Consider the following 15,554-nt stretch of genomic DNA (forward strand, 5'->3'; position numbering starts at 1 on the left):
ATGATGCCGACATATATTTCTTCGTTTTTATTTCATTCAACATATTAGCCGGAAGTAAAATATGTTTCAGGAAATTACCGAGAGATATTTCTTCGTTTTTTTTATTAGTTATGTGCGCATACACTTTAAATAGGTTTATTTGAAATCTTTAATTTTCCACAAACATTCCACACACGCGGGAAAATGCAGAGATATATTTTTTAAAATCGCGTCATGGTGTATCATACACCGCCCAACATGACACCGACGGCAATGTGTCGATATCTATTTTAAATTCGATATATCATTTCATTTTTCACAGTCGCTAACATAGTTTTAGACTCGGTTGAAAAAAAACGAGAAGAAAATCCGATGAAAGTTGCCGTTTATAGAACGAAATGAATTCTCAAATGCCTGTAACTTCAAGGCCATTGAGTCTCTCTCACGCCTTTATCTCCAATCTAACTCACCATATGATTTCATTTTTATCGATGGTTTTAGAGTCGGTGTCAGCAATAATTGAGAACATTCCACACACGCGGGAAAATGCAGATATATTTTTTAAAATCGCGTCATGGTGTATCATACACCGCCTAACATGACACCGACGGCAACGTGTCGATACATATTAAAAATTCGATATATCATTTCATTTTTCACAGTCGCTAACATAGTTTTCGACTCGGTTGAAAAAAAACGGGAAGGAAATCCAATGAAAGTTGCCGTTTATAGAACGAAATGAATTCTCAAACGCCTGTAACTTCAACTTCAAGGCCATTGAGTCTCTCTCACGCCTTTATCTCCAATCTAACTCACCATATGATTTCATTTTTATCGATGGTTTTGGACTCGGTGTCAGCAATAATTGAGAACATTCCACACACGCGGGAAAATGCAGAGATATATTTTTAAAAATCGCGTCATGGTGTATCATACACCGCCCAACATGACACCGACGGCAACGTGTCGATATATATTAAAAATTCGCTTTTGCTTTTCCGTTAAGATATATTACTTTTTCGTTTGATGACAGTCGTCACAAAAACGTCAACAATGATGCCGACATATATTTCTTCGTTTTTATTTAATTCAACATTATTAGCCGGAAGTAAAATATGTTTCAGGAAATTACCGAGAGATATTTCTTCGTTTTTTTAAATTAGTTATGTGCGAATACACTTTAAATAGGTTTATTTGAAATCTTTAATTTTCCACAATATAATTTACTTGCCATTTATCATTTGATGATTACGAGACAAATTCCTCTTGAGGATCGTGACAATTCATGCGCTGCGTGGAAACTTCTATTTCCAAAATGAATGAGACGATCGATGAAGAACGCAGACTTGAACAGGATGCAGCAAGAAAACGAATGAGACGGGCGAACGAGTCCATCGACGAACGTCAATGCAAACTTGCGGGGTCACCCGTGGGAATCCCACGGGCATGGATGTGTGTGACATTTCGACATATTGAGTTAGATGCTGCACATTCATTTTTACAAAATGGTTACTGGCAAGTCATCAGATCCAGAAATGGTGTAAAAACCACCGTTTAGAGGCCATTTTTCCCCGCAAAGCGGGGGTTGGCCTTTTCGGGGACCGTGGTAGTTGTTGTTTTTTTGTCCCCTTTTTGAAGCAATGTTTTACGGCCGGATGCCCTTCCTGACGCCAACCCTTTTTGCCGCCTTCAACGACAAACAGGGAATTACCAGTGAACTGGTACTCAATTAGCCGACCTCGGAAGGATGACAGGCTGAGTCAACCCCCCTGGCATTAATTCGGCGATCGACCGAGATTCGAACCCAGGATCCTAAGCCGGCACCCTAGCCGCTAGCCCAACACCAGAAATGGTGTCATGAACACAATTTATTTACGCACAAGCACAAAAGCAAGACGGGCCGATTTCCGATTCCGACGGGCCGACGGGCGAGACGGGCCGATTTCCGATTCCGATGGGCCGATTTGGAGCAAGAAAAAGAACGAGACGGGAGAAAAAGGAGAGAAACGAGACGGGGAAAGCCGATTGGAGAGGCGAGTGAGGCGCGATTGGAGAGGAGTGTGAGGCGCGATTGGAGAGGAGTGTGAGGCACGATTGGAGAGGAGTGTGAGGCGTGATTGGAGAGGAGTGTGAGGCACGATTGGAGAGGAGTGATTGGAGGGGAGTGTGAGGCACGATTGGAGAGGAGTGTGAGGCACGATTGGAGAGGAGTGTGAGGCGCGATTGGAGAGGAGTGTGAGGCGCGATTGGAGAGGAGTGTGAGGCGCGATTGGAGAGGCGTGTGAAGGATTGGAGAGGAGAGGAGTGTGAGGGATTGGAGAGGTGAGGGATTGGAAAGGAGAGGGATGTGAGGGTTTGGAGAGGAGAGGAGTGCTAGGTGGAGAGAGGAGAGTGTCAGGTGGAGACAGGAGAGTGTCAGGTGGAGACAGGAGAGTGTCAGGTGGAGAGGAGTGAGGGGTCACATATTATGTGAAATAACTAAATTCACACCATTTCTGGATCTGATGACTTGCCAGTAACCATTTTGTAAAAATGAATGTGCAGCATATAACTCAATATGTCGAAATGTCACACACATCCATGCCCGTGGGATTCCCACGGGTGACCCCGCTAGTATATATATATATATATATATATATATATATATATATATATATATATATATATATATATATATATATATATATGTATATATAGGTATATATATATATATGTATATATAGGTATATATATATATATGTATATATAGGTATATATATATATATATATATATATATATATAATATTTTGTGTATATATATATTGGAGGGGTCACCCAACCCTGCCTGCAACGAAGGGGGAGGGGTGTGGGGGCGAGGTGGCACCATTGGTGGCTGGTCCTTGGTGGTGGTTTTGGGACGTGTTAGACATTTAAAAGCTATGGAGTTATTGGTCTCTTAGCGGTTACCTTTTACTTGTGGGCCGGGAACAGCACTGCCTGACCCCATATCCTAATATACACTTTATAGTGGCTTTTGGTGGTCTCAAAACATGAAGGCCAATGTGTGGTAGCTTAAAACCTTGCCCAGATTCTGAAGAACCAACACAAAAGTTGGGACCTCTACGTGCTATGGTTCTGCCTTGAAAGAGTAACATACAAACACCCAAACAAACAGTTGAAAATATTTACAAGATTTCAACGTTTTCAATGCACAACATGTGCCAGAACCCCTGCGTAGTTTTTATCCCAATGCAGTTGGGGACCTCACACAAGCTGGGTCATGTGATCAAGATCAAGTGATTTAGAATTTAGTAAACCAACAGCAAGATTGATGTGTAAAGCTGTCGCAAAAATTACCCCAACAGTCCACATTGATCTTTTCCATGTTTGAGGTCAGTTTCTTGATTTTCAGACATACAAAAAAAAACGAGCACATTGTCTCTGCCTTGCTGCGCACATGCTGGGAGGTGGGGTTGCAGTCGGCTGCAATAATACCAAAAACGTCCCTTCCGACTTTGTGATCAAATGCGTATTCGTAATATGTACAGTGTGACCTCCATGTATATATATGTATATGTATATATATACATATACACAGTGCATTCAGAAAGTATTCAGACCCATTCACTTTTTTCACATTTTGTTATGTTGCAGCCTTATGCTGAAATCGTTTAAATTCATTTTTCCCCTCATCAATCTACACTCAATACCCCATAATGACAAAGAGAAAACAGGATTTTAGAAAGTTTTGCAAATTTATTAAAAAGAAAAAACTGAAATATCACATTGACATAAGTATTCAGACCCTTTTCTGTGACACTTGAAATTTAGCTCAGGTGCCTCCCATTTCTCTTGATCATCCTTGAGATGTTTCTACACCTTGATTGGAGTCCACCTGTGGTAAATTCAATTGATTGGACATGATTTGGAAAGGCACACACCTGTCTATATAAGGTATCACAGCTGACAATGCATATCAGAGCAAAAACCAAGCCATGAGGTCGAAGGAACTGCCTGCAGAGCTCAGAGACAGGATTGTGTCGAGTCACAGATCTGGGGAAGCCTACAAAAAATTTTCTGCTACATTGAAGGTTCCCAAGAGCACAGTGGCCTCCATAATTCTTAAATGGAAGAAGTTTGGAACAACCAAACAACCAGTTTGGAACAACCGGCTTCCCCTTCGCTCCCACCTCTTGTTCATATGTGTGTTGTACCGTCCACCAAACAGTGATGACTCCATCTACATCTCGCTGTCTGATAATATGGACCAACTTCTATCTACTCATCCCAACTCTCTCTTCCTCATATGTGGTGATTTCAACTGTCATCATGCCAGTTGGCTGGGTGTGGGTACCTCTCTCACCAGCCATGGCTCCTCAGCAAAGGACTTCTGCGACTCACTGGGACTGACACAGTCTGTCAATTTCCCGACCCGGATCTCAGTCAACGGAACATCTTCTCTTCTGGACTTGGTTATGACTAACTTCCCTGAAAATGTCTGCTGCTCTTCTTCTGCTCCAATCGGATCATCTGATCATGTCCTTGTTAAAGTGGACATCTCTCTGACCATCCTCAGGGAGCCTGCTCAGCGTCGACGAGTCTGGCATTTCACTCAGGCCAACTGGCACGGTCTTCAAGCAGCCATCAATCATCTGGACTGGTTTCCCATCTCTACCACCTCTGACATCAACTCATCCTGGGAATTCTTCCAAAGTAAATTGCTCTCTCTCATGCACAGATTTATCCCATCTCGTCTTCAGTTGTCATACCCTTCCTCCCGTCCATGGTACACAGAATCTTGTGGTGAGGCTGTTGCCAAGAAACAACTTGCCTTCGTCTCCTGGAAAGCAAATCCAACGGAAGGAAATCTCATTTCCTTTCACAAAGCCCGAAACAAGTGTGTGTCCGCCCTCAGGAGAGCCAGGAAACAATATCTCTCCATTCTCAAGACCGAACTCTCTTATCTGTCTCCCTCTTCCAAATCCTGGTGGCGTCTGGTCAAATCCGTTTCTGGTGTTTATTCCCCCTCCATCCCCTCCCTTACCTCAAATGGCTACACAGCTGACTCCGCACGTGAAAAAGCTGAATGCCTCAACACTGTGTTTGCCTCTAAATCTTGTGTCCCAAACCCATCCCTCTCTGTACCCACCATACCCAGTCGTACCCTGCTGCTCCTGGACTCCGTGTCCTTTCCTCCTGACAAGGTGGAAAAGTTTCTGTCAACCCTCGACTCTGATTCTGCAACTGGACCCGACGGCATCAGCCCACGGGTCCTAAAATCCTGCTCTGCCGCTCTATCTCACCCTCTCTCTGTTCTCTTCACCCTCTCTTTTGCTCAAGGTCAAATGCCATCTGCTTGGAAATCAGCCAACATCACCGCTTTGCACAAAAAAGGTGCAAAAACAGATCCTAGCACCTACAGACCAATCAGCCTTCTCCCAATTTATCAGCAAAGTCATGGAATCCATCATTGCTTCGGATATGAAATCTTTCCTCTTTTCCAATGGCTTGATCTCTGATCATCAATTTGGTTTCAGACCAGGTCACTCTACTCTGGACATGCTGCTTCTGCTGTCTCAACAATGGATGGAGGTCCTCAATGCCAAACAGGAAATTAGAGCTGTCTCCCTCGACATATCACGTGCCTTCGACACGGTCTGGCACCCCGCTCTGCTCACCAAACTCTCCTCCTTTGGTATCCATGGAAATCTCCACGCATGGCTGGCGGACTTCCTCTCTCGTCGTCGTCAACGTGTGGCCCTGAATGGGTTTCTCTCATCTCCTCTTCCTGTTCAGGCTGGAGTTCCCCAAGGCAGTGTTCTGGGCCCCGTGCTTTTTCTGGTCTTCATCAATGATCTCTCTGACTCTCTTGAAAATCCTCTCTATCTCTTTGCTGATGACTCCACTCTCTGCCGCTCCATTCCTCTTCCCTCAGATCGGCAGTCTGCAGCCTCCTCACTCTCTGAAGACTTGGACAAAATCACAGACTGGTCAAACAAGTGGAACATGTCTTTCAATCCTGACAAATCTCACACTCTTACTATGTCTCTCCGAAAAGATCGACTGGACAACCCTCCCATCTACTTTCTCAACAATCCTCTCCAAGAAGTTCTGTCGCTCAAGCTTTTGGGTCTCACAATCTGCCATGATCTTTCTTGGGAAAACCACATTTCCAAGCTGGCCTCCAAAGCCAGTCGCCGACTGGGCATCCTCCGTCGTGCGAAGTCCTTCCTCGGCACACCTGAGCTCCTCACCACATACAAGGCTTTCATCCGCAGCTCAATGGAATACTGTTCTCCCCTATGGGCCGGTGCTCCTGCCTCACACCTGGCTCGGCTTCACGCTGTTGAAACCAAAGCTTTCAAAATTATTGGAATCTCCCGCAATGAAGCTATCTCTGAGGGCCTTTCACTCACTCACCGCAGGCAGGTAGGTGGTCTTTCTGTCTTCTACCGACTCCTCTCCGGCCTTGCACCCCCAGCTCTCTCTGTGCTCTGTCCCCCAAATATTCCTACAGGTCGCACAAGATCTGCCAGCAACCCTCTGATGGTTAAACTGCCGAAATCTCGGCTCTCTGCTCACCTTCACTCTTTCATTCCTCTTTTCTCCCGCCTCTGGAACAAACTCCCTCACTCCCTTCAATCCCACTCCTCCCTCCAGGTCTTTAAAACAGCTGTTCACCACCATCTCTTATCTTCCCCCATCCAAAACCTTGATCTTTTCTACCCCCGCTAATTCACCCCAGATCCACCTTGTTTGAAATTCCAACTTCTTTCCTGGAAGTCCTGGCAGTGTCCATATGTTTTATACCTCTCCCACCGCCCCCTTCCCATGCCCCCCTCCCCCCAAAGCCCTCGCCCTCTCTCAGATCTCTCGATGTCTCCATGTCTCTCGGTCCCTGCTCTCAAATATTGTGTTTGTGTCCTTCCCCCTCTCTCCCCATCTTGTCTACCGCTCCCGATGTTATATGTTTTATGTGTCGGTTTGTCTTTCTGTGTGATTAATGTTCGCTCTTTCACGAGCCTCGATCTTGTATAAAAAAAAAACCAGGACTCTTCCTAGAGCTGGCCGCCCGGCCAAACTGAGCAATCGGGGGACAAGGGCCTTGGTAAGAGAGGTGACCAAGAACGCGATGCTCACTCTGGCTGAGCTCCAGAGATCATGTGTGGAGATGGGAGAAACTTCCAGAAGGACAACCATCACTGCAACACTCCACCGATCTGGGCTTTATGGCAGAGTGGCCAGACGGAAGCCAAACAGTTCAATCCTGGTTTCGTCAGACCACAGAATCTTGTTTCTCACCGTTAGGTGCTTTTTTTGCAAACTCCAAGCGGGCTTTCATGTGTCTTTCACTGAGGAGAGGCTTCCGTCTGGCCACTCTGCCATAAAGCCCAGATCGGTGGAATGGTGTAGTGATGGTTGTCCTTCTGGAAGTTTATCCCATCTCCATATATACACAAAGAATTAAGTTAAGCACCCCCCCGTTTTTTTACAACCTCGCACATTACAAGTTTGTTGTCGTCAAAACAGTGTAATATACCCATGATATTGCTATATTTTCTGGAGAAGTGATATTATGGTCACATAAAAACATAACAATCATGCCGTTTTCAATATTTTATTCTGAATAATTTAAGGTGAAATTTTTTGGGAATTTTAGGCATATTTTCACCTCCATTTAAGTATGGAGCTATAGGTCCATCACGGACAGTGTGGATGACGTTTATGTTTTCTAACGTACAGTCATTGTTCTGAGAAGACCTCTAGCGACCTTTGCGTCAATAACGTGTGTAGGACCCACGTGATCGGATGGAGCAAGGTGCTGTGACAACCATCCCCTGGCCTGCGTACAGTCCTGACCTGAACCCCCTCGAGCACGTTTGGGACATGTTGGGACGACAAATTGCGAAGATGGTCCCTCCAATAGCCAATCTGGATGAATTGGAACGTGCATTACATCGGAAATGGAACAACCTGCCACAGCAACGCATACGACGGCTTACAGGGTCTATGAGACGTAGGGTTGAGTCAGTGATCCGATCACGTGGGTCCTACACACGTTATTGACGCAAAGATCGCTAGAGGTCTTCTCAGAACAATGACTGTACGTTAGAAAACATAAACGTCATCCACACTGTCCGTGATGGACCTATAGCTCCATACTTAAATTGAGGTGAAAATATGCCTAAAATTCCCAAAAAATTTCACCTTAAATTATTCAGAATAAAATATTGAAAACGGCATGATTGTTATGTTTTTATGTGACCATAATATCACTTCTCCAGAAAATATAGCAATATCATGGGTATATTACACTGTTTTGACGACAACAAACTTGTAATGTGCGAGGTTGTAAAAAAACGGGGGGGGTGCTTAACTTAATTCTTTGTGTATATATATACCCAACTCAATTTAATTATTTAGGAACTTACCCGACATGAACTATCTCATGAGCATAACAATTGACGATATACAAAAAATCAAAAACATGAATCTGACAAATATTTCCAAAAGTCCACTTGAATGGATGGCGGCGATCGTTTTACTGCAGAGTTATCCACCGCCATGTCCGTTGTGATAACGTTTTTACCAATACATGGTTAACACCGCAGTAGGCTTGAGAAATGGCTTCTTTCAAATCCGTGTTATTTGTTTACAAGGGGAAACAAAATATATGGACCACCCTGTCGAGCAATAATGCCTTCGGATTACAATATTGCACAACAGGCCAAAAATCAAATAAGTCTGGAAGCAGACTGTTAATGCAGAAGGCTAAGTCAATTTTCTCTCATTTACTACACCATAAAATGCCAATATTATTATTCTTCTTCCGTTTGCAACACATGGCTTCTGTTAGCATTATTGCTAAGGAGCACAGCTGTTCTCCTGACGCAGGGCTCCTGTGTGTCAGGACAGGAATCTTTGGAATTTGGCCAAGATGCTGCATGGTGATAACTCATGTGTTCTTTGGCCAATCTTCACCATTTGCCAACTAATGCTCACAGACAGGTTCCTGGCTTAACGTCCAACTGAGTTGGTCCACTTTGCGATGCAATAACCAACCAATGAAGCACGAGTCTGACATTTTATAACCGGGCCAAGAGCGGAATTAATGCTGGACAACAGGAAGGTGAACGCGCTACCTCTGCACCATTCTTAACACCACCAATCAGTGAGTCCAGATTGAACTCGAACGGCTCTCGGTTGAGAGCATACCTCCGCCACACCGAACACTTTACGTTTTGTATCCCACTGATAGGCCGAAGATGGATCCACAACTGAACCCAAATCGAATTGGCTTGTTCTTGTCTCCTAACCAACTCATACACCCTGTTTTACCATAATCCATCCACAACTTTTTTTAAATATCATACTGTTCTGTATATAGGTTTTGGCCCTATCTCTCCATTGTAAAGAATCACTTTAAAATTCTAGCATCTGGATCTTTACCAACATGAAATCATTTCGTCCTTGTCACACACCCAACCTCTCCACCAAATTTCATCCGAATCCATCCACAACTTTTTGAGATATCCTGCACACAGACAAGCAGATAGAGAAGAAGAAGAACCACCTTTAGAGGCCATTTTCCCCGCAGAGCAGGGGTTGGCCTTTTTTCGGGCACCATGGTCCCCTTTTTGAAGCAATGTTTTCCGGCCGGATGCTCTTCCTGCCGCCAGCCCTGTTAGTCTCCTCTTGCGACACACAGGGAATTACCAGTGAACTAGTACTCAATTTGCCGACATCGGAAGGATGACAGGCTGAGTCAACCCCCCTGGCGTTAATTTAGCGATCGACCGGGATTCGAACCCAGGATCCTAGGATCCCAAGCCGGCACCCTAACCGCTAAGGAACCCAGGATCCTAGGATCCCAAGCTGCACCCTAACCGCTAAGGAACCTAGGATCCCAAGCCATCACCCTAACTGCTAAGGAACCCAGGATCCTAGGATCCCAAGCTGCACCCTAACCGTTAAGGATCCTAGGATCCCAAGCCGGCACCCTAACCGCTAAGGAACCCAGGATCCTAGGATCCCAAGCTGGCACCCTAACCGCTAAGGAACCCAGGATCCTAGGATCCCAAGCCGGCACCCTAACCGCTAAGGAACCCAGGATCCTAGGATCCCAAGCTGCACCCTAACCGCTAAGGAACCCAGGATCCTAGGATCCCAAGCCGGCACCCTAACCGTTAAGGAACCCAGGATCCTAGGATCCCAAGCTGCACCCTAACCACTAAGGAACCCAGGATCCTAGGATCCCAAGCTGCACCCTATCCGCTAAGGAACCCAGGATCCTAGGATCCCAAGCTGCAACCTAACCACTAAGGAACCCAGGATTCTAGGATCCCAAGCTGCACCCTAACTGCTAAGGAAGCCAGGACCCTAGGATCCCAAGCTGCACCCTAACCGCTAAGGAACCCAGGATCCTAGGATCCAAAGCCGGCACCCTAACCGCTAAGGAACCCAGGATCCTAGGATCCCAAGTCCGCACCCTAACCACTAAGGAACCCAGGATCCTAGGATCCCAAGCCGGCACCCTAACCGCTAAGGAACCCAGGATCCTAGGATCCCAAGCTGCACCCTAACCGCTAAGGAACCTAGGATCCCAAGCCGGCACCCTAACTGCTAAGGAACCCAGGATCCTAGGATCCCAAGCTGCACCCTAACCGCTAAGGATCCTAGGATCCCAAGCCGGCACCCTAACCGCTAAGGAACCCAGGATCCTAGGACCCCAAGCTGGCACCCTAACCGCTAAGGAACCCAGGATCCTAGGATCCCAAGCCGGCACCCTAACCGCTAAGGAACCCAGGATCCTAGGATCCCAAGCTGCACCCTAACCGCTAAGGAACCCAGGATCCTAGGATCCCAAGCCGGCACCCTAACCATTAAGGAACCCAGGATCCTAGGATCCCAAGCTGCACCCTAACCACTAAGGAACCCAGGATCCTAGGATCCCAAGCTGCACCCTATCCGCTAAGGAACCCAGGATCCTAGGATCCCAAGCTGCAACCTAACCGCTAAGGAACCCAGGATTCTAGGATCCCAAGCTGCACCCTAACTGCTAAGGAACCCAGGACCCTAGGATCCCAAGCTGCACCCTAACCGCTAAGGAACCCAGGATCCTAGGATCCCAAGCCGGCACCCTAACCGCTAAGGAACCCAGGATCCTAGGATCCCAAGTCCGCACCCTAACCACTAAGGAACCCAGGATCCTAGGATTCCAAGCCCGCACCCTAACCGCTGAGGCAGCACCAGGCTATGAAACATAGAGAGGTGAAACATAACATAAGGTGGAAACATGACGTTCGTCCACCTTCAGTGATGGAAGTAATGAATGGATTATTCAAATGGGAGATCTAAGAGGCATTGTTTAGTATGCGGCATGGCGCAACATCCGACTCATGACTAAAATACACAAAAACATGAAAAAAACACATAAAACATGGAACGTACTGATCAGTGAACAAAACTACCAGGAGCCGAAGGAGGGAAACGAGAAGATTAGTACAGATTGCACGTTTATTTCGCAGCACCACAAGTCAAACGTCCACCACGTCAAGGGATTTTGAGCAAAAAGAGTTTGGATTTTACCGGAAAAAAAAGAGTGAAGATAACCACAGGTGCGGCCAGTGCAATGCAACACAAACGTGCAGTCAGGTAACGGTGCGTGCTCGGCGCATCATGTACCGTGAACATTCAACCTCGAACCGGGTCGGTAAACGTTCCCTCTCATCGTGATCCGTTCAGCACGGGTCCCACCTATCATCAGAGCAATCTACAGCTGGTTGTTTGTTCCACTCTAGCTGTCCATCTCTAATTGACTCAAGTGCTTCAGCATGCCTCCATTTTATCGATTGGTTTCCATTGACAGAACTTCCCAAGTATCTAAACCAATGGGAGACTTTGTCTGGCTGGCATCCGTCTGGCCAACCAACCCTGAGCGCACTTCCATTATTTAGTCTTAATACTCCTCTTGGATGCTTCCTGATTGATAGCTCCTCTCCTTTGGAAGCTTTTATCATGACGTCAAACTCCCATGGTCTCTGCCACAGCCCTTCTGCATCCTCTAATTCTTAAGGACATCTCTTACATCAATCATTGTCCCTTTTGTTCCCACATAACTTTTCATCCTTTGATTCCTGGTTAGCATACACTATGAGATTGGAAGCATACACTATGAGAGCCCCCCTCCCTTTTTTATTTATTTATTTTTTTACATCAAACTTCACCTTATGTGCCTTTTTACTGGCGTTCTGAATTCACTGTGGGAGCTCAATTGCCTCTGTTCCTTCCCCCATGCCAAAAAGACTGGATGTAAATAGTTAATTCCAAATGATCTCAGGGTGTGCGTACGTGTGTGCGATTGCAGAAATGGCACATTGCCACTTTCAAATGTGAAAGGGACATGGGGATGAAGACAAATAGGAACACCAGACCTCATTACTGAAATACCTTGGATAATTGCTGTCGGGCAGATATATAATCTCGAATCTAAGCCCAGGCAACATAATGGGGACTTCATGATGCTATATACCTCTTGACCCCCGCCCCCCCCCCCCCCCCCCATCATCTCCCCAGCTCAACACTGAACAATAATTGTTTTCACTGACAATGGGAGCAATTATTTTCCTGCAGCAAGTGAGTCAGTGACAAATGATAAAATGTGAGAATTGACATGTCACCACAACTTCTTTTTCACTTTGGCTTCCCCAGTTTATGACGAAGAATCCAGTGAAACGTCTCGGCTGCATAGTGGAACACGGAGGAGAAGATGCGATTTGTAAGCACCCATTCTTCCATGACATGGACTGGGAACTACTGGAGCAGCGGAAGATCAAGCCACCATTCAAGCCTCGCATAGTAAGAAGCACTCGCTGTACGCTGCCATGCGCTAATTTTCCTTTTCCTTTTTTGGAGGTCACTTGCAGTTCATAGTACATCTTGCGTATCGTTTACCACCTGGTTTTATCTTCGGGTGTCGTGTCCGAAACCCAAGTGCAATTCAACCCTATTGAGGCTGGCATTTTATCGAAATATGTTTAGACTTCGGGCGTGGGTTATTTTGAGGCCCCCAAGGTCTCCGAGATGAATTTTTAGTTTTCTTTTGTTTTGTGTAATTAATTAATTGACATATGTAGGAAAATTACACACCCAGACCAGGAATCTAACCCACATATGTCAATTTCCCACATATGTCAATTTCCCACATATGTCAATTTCCCACATATGTCAATTAAGTAATTATAATCCTGTTCATTTATTTAATTTTTTTATAATTCCAATTTCTAATTTATTTTATTGTTTCTATAATTACCTATTTATTCTTGGGTAAAATGCCAGGGGCATAGAAAAGGCCCCTTTATATAAGGGTATGCGCCATGTGGCAAAGTAGAGAAAAGAAGGGACATTCCAGAGCTTGTATAAAATACCAAACAATACAAAATAAGTGCCATTCAAAAAAATCTCGTATGCATTCTGGACTACCCTTGTGTTCTGAGGAGGAACCAAGGAATGCTCTAGAAAAATTAATATAAAGGGGCGCCCTATGTCTGGCAAATAAAATACATTTACTTCTTCATGCAGCTGTATGAATCAAATTGGCGCCAAATCAATCTGTATGCACAAACAGAACTCTGTATGGACAGACACCAATGAGAATTCGAGGATTTTCTAAATAAAACTCAAGAATGCATGAACAGACATTGCTGAAATTTGGAACATATTACCTCCATGCATAAAGTATTTACTTCTGAAATTTGCAGCCGATTTCGTCCAGTCGAAGCTGAGAAACGCATTTTCAGTCCCCATGTTAAAGCTGCGTACAGAGAAACGATCCCTTATATAAAGGGAGGGGCACTTTGCTCCTCCCTTTGCTTTCACTGTACATTTTGAATACATTATTGTGTTTTCAGCATAATCTGACACAGGACACTCAATCCAAGGTAAAAATCGACTTCAAGGCAAAAATAACTATTCCTGCATTACTGCGCATTACTGTGCAAAAATAACCCTAACCCTAACCCTAACCCTAACAACCCTAACCCTAACCCTAACCCTAACAACCCTAACCCTAACCCTAACCCTAACCCTAACCCTAACCCTAATAACCCTAACCCTATCAGCAAACTAACCCTATCAGCTAACCCTATCAGCACTCAGCAAACTTCCATGCATTGACACACATATGTATGGGAAATTTAAATTTGGGGGATGGCCTTTGACACTAGATTGTCACATGACCCCATAACGCTTTGTCCAAGTTGCATAAATTTGGTATCAAAGGATGTGCAGGACTTGAAAGAAAAAGTCACGAAACAGTATTTGGTAACTTGCGGGTGTTACAGAGAAATTGCAAAATCCTCCCCAACTGCCCTCCAATAGTGTTAACATGATGGCAAATGCTGTGCAATGCCGATGCGGGCCTGGACTTTTGCGCTTTGGGTCTGGGAAGTTGCAGAGAAAAATCGCAAATTACATCTGCGGACCTCCTCGTGTGGCTTCTAAGCAGACCTGCCGTGTTGTCTGCTCCAATCAATCGGTGCCCCCTAAAAAGTTGATGTTCCACACACAGAAACCAGGCGCACCCACCTGCCCATCACAGCACGCGTCGAGGCCGAAGCCGAAGCGGTTACTACTCCGGCTTGAGGTTTGCATCATGTGATTCTTGGTGTTTCGACAGAAAACGAAGAAAGATGTGAACAATTTCGACCAAGACTTCACAAGAGAAGATCCCGTTTTGACACCGATTGAAGATGCCATTATTAAGCAGATCAACCAGGGTGATTTTAAAGGCTTTACGTACACGGCGGAAAGAGACCATTTGCAGAGCTAAGGGAATTTGTTCAAGTGGAAAGGAAAAAAAAATCAATGAGCATCTGGGTTTTTAAGGAAACATCCATCCCATTTCAGGAAGTCCATCTTGTTCTTTTCCTTGTTTTTAACAAAGTTTGTTAAAATCCGTCGAACCAACACGTTTCAATCAGTTTAGCGACAATTTCATCATTTTTTCAGTTCCATAAATAATATAAAATTTTATACATTTTATCCAAAAATCTATTGGAGAATTATCCAATTCATGAAATAATTTGTATTCCAAACAATCACTTTTGGAAGTTTTTATTTGGAGGGAGTAGGCCAGAGCTAAAAACTAAATAATTTCTGTCGATTCCATCCATCAAGGTCAAAATGGTATTTTTTGTCGCAGGACTTGTCCGGAAGCACATCCGAAGATGATTTTGTGGTGGTTGGGTCCGAAAGAACATGTTATGTCACGTGATTATTTAAAAAAGCAAAATAGTCTAGTAGGAAGACTAGGTCCCCCTGCACCCCCCGGAGATATACTTCTAATCAGTGTTTCTAGATTGGAAAAAATATGTAGAAAATGACTAGCTATGGCCCCAAGCTGAAAAAATGTCCCACATACCATTTTTATGCAAATTACTGCTGCAAATTTTATGCAAAATTATGCAAATTTTATGCAAATTTTTGATGAGGAGTAGAGTTGAGGGGTCTTTGAGGGCTTCATCGAGGTGCTCTCGGTTGCAAGACTGGGTCATTCTGAGAAGCACAGCAGGGTCAGAGATCATGATGTTCTCCT

The 15,554-nt window shown here is 44.9% G+C and overlaps 1 protein-coding gene across 1 annotated transcript in view; it reads left to right on the forward strand.

Moving 5' to 3' along the window:
• Positions 1 to 15,245, forward strand: part of LOC137428270 (protein kinase C epsilon type-like) — a 391,842-nt gene extending 376,597 nt beyond the window's left edge. The window contains exons 15-16 of the mRNA XM_078779348.1: positions 12,671 to 12,817; positions 14,637 to 15,245. Coding sequence (XP_078635474.1) covers positions 12,671 to 12,817; positions 14,637 to 14,789 — 300 coding nt within the window. The 3' untranslated portion in view covers positions 14,790 to 15,245. The remainder of the gene's footprint in view (positions 1 to 12,670; positions 12,818 to 14,636) is intronic.
• The last annotated feature ends 309 nt before the right edge of the window (positions 15,246 to 15,554 follow it).

Source organism: Myxine glutinosa, chromosome 5, assembly GCF_964187855.1.
Source record: "Myxine glutinosa chromosome 5, kmMyxGlut1.1, whole genome shotgun sequence".
NCBI classification, from domain to species: domain Eukaryota; kingdom Metazoa; phylum Chordata; class Myxini; order Myxiniformes; family Myxinidae; genus Myxine; species Myxine glutinosa.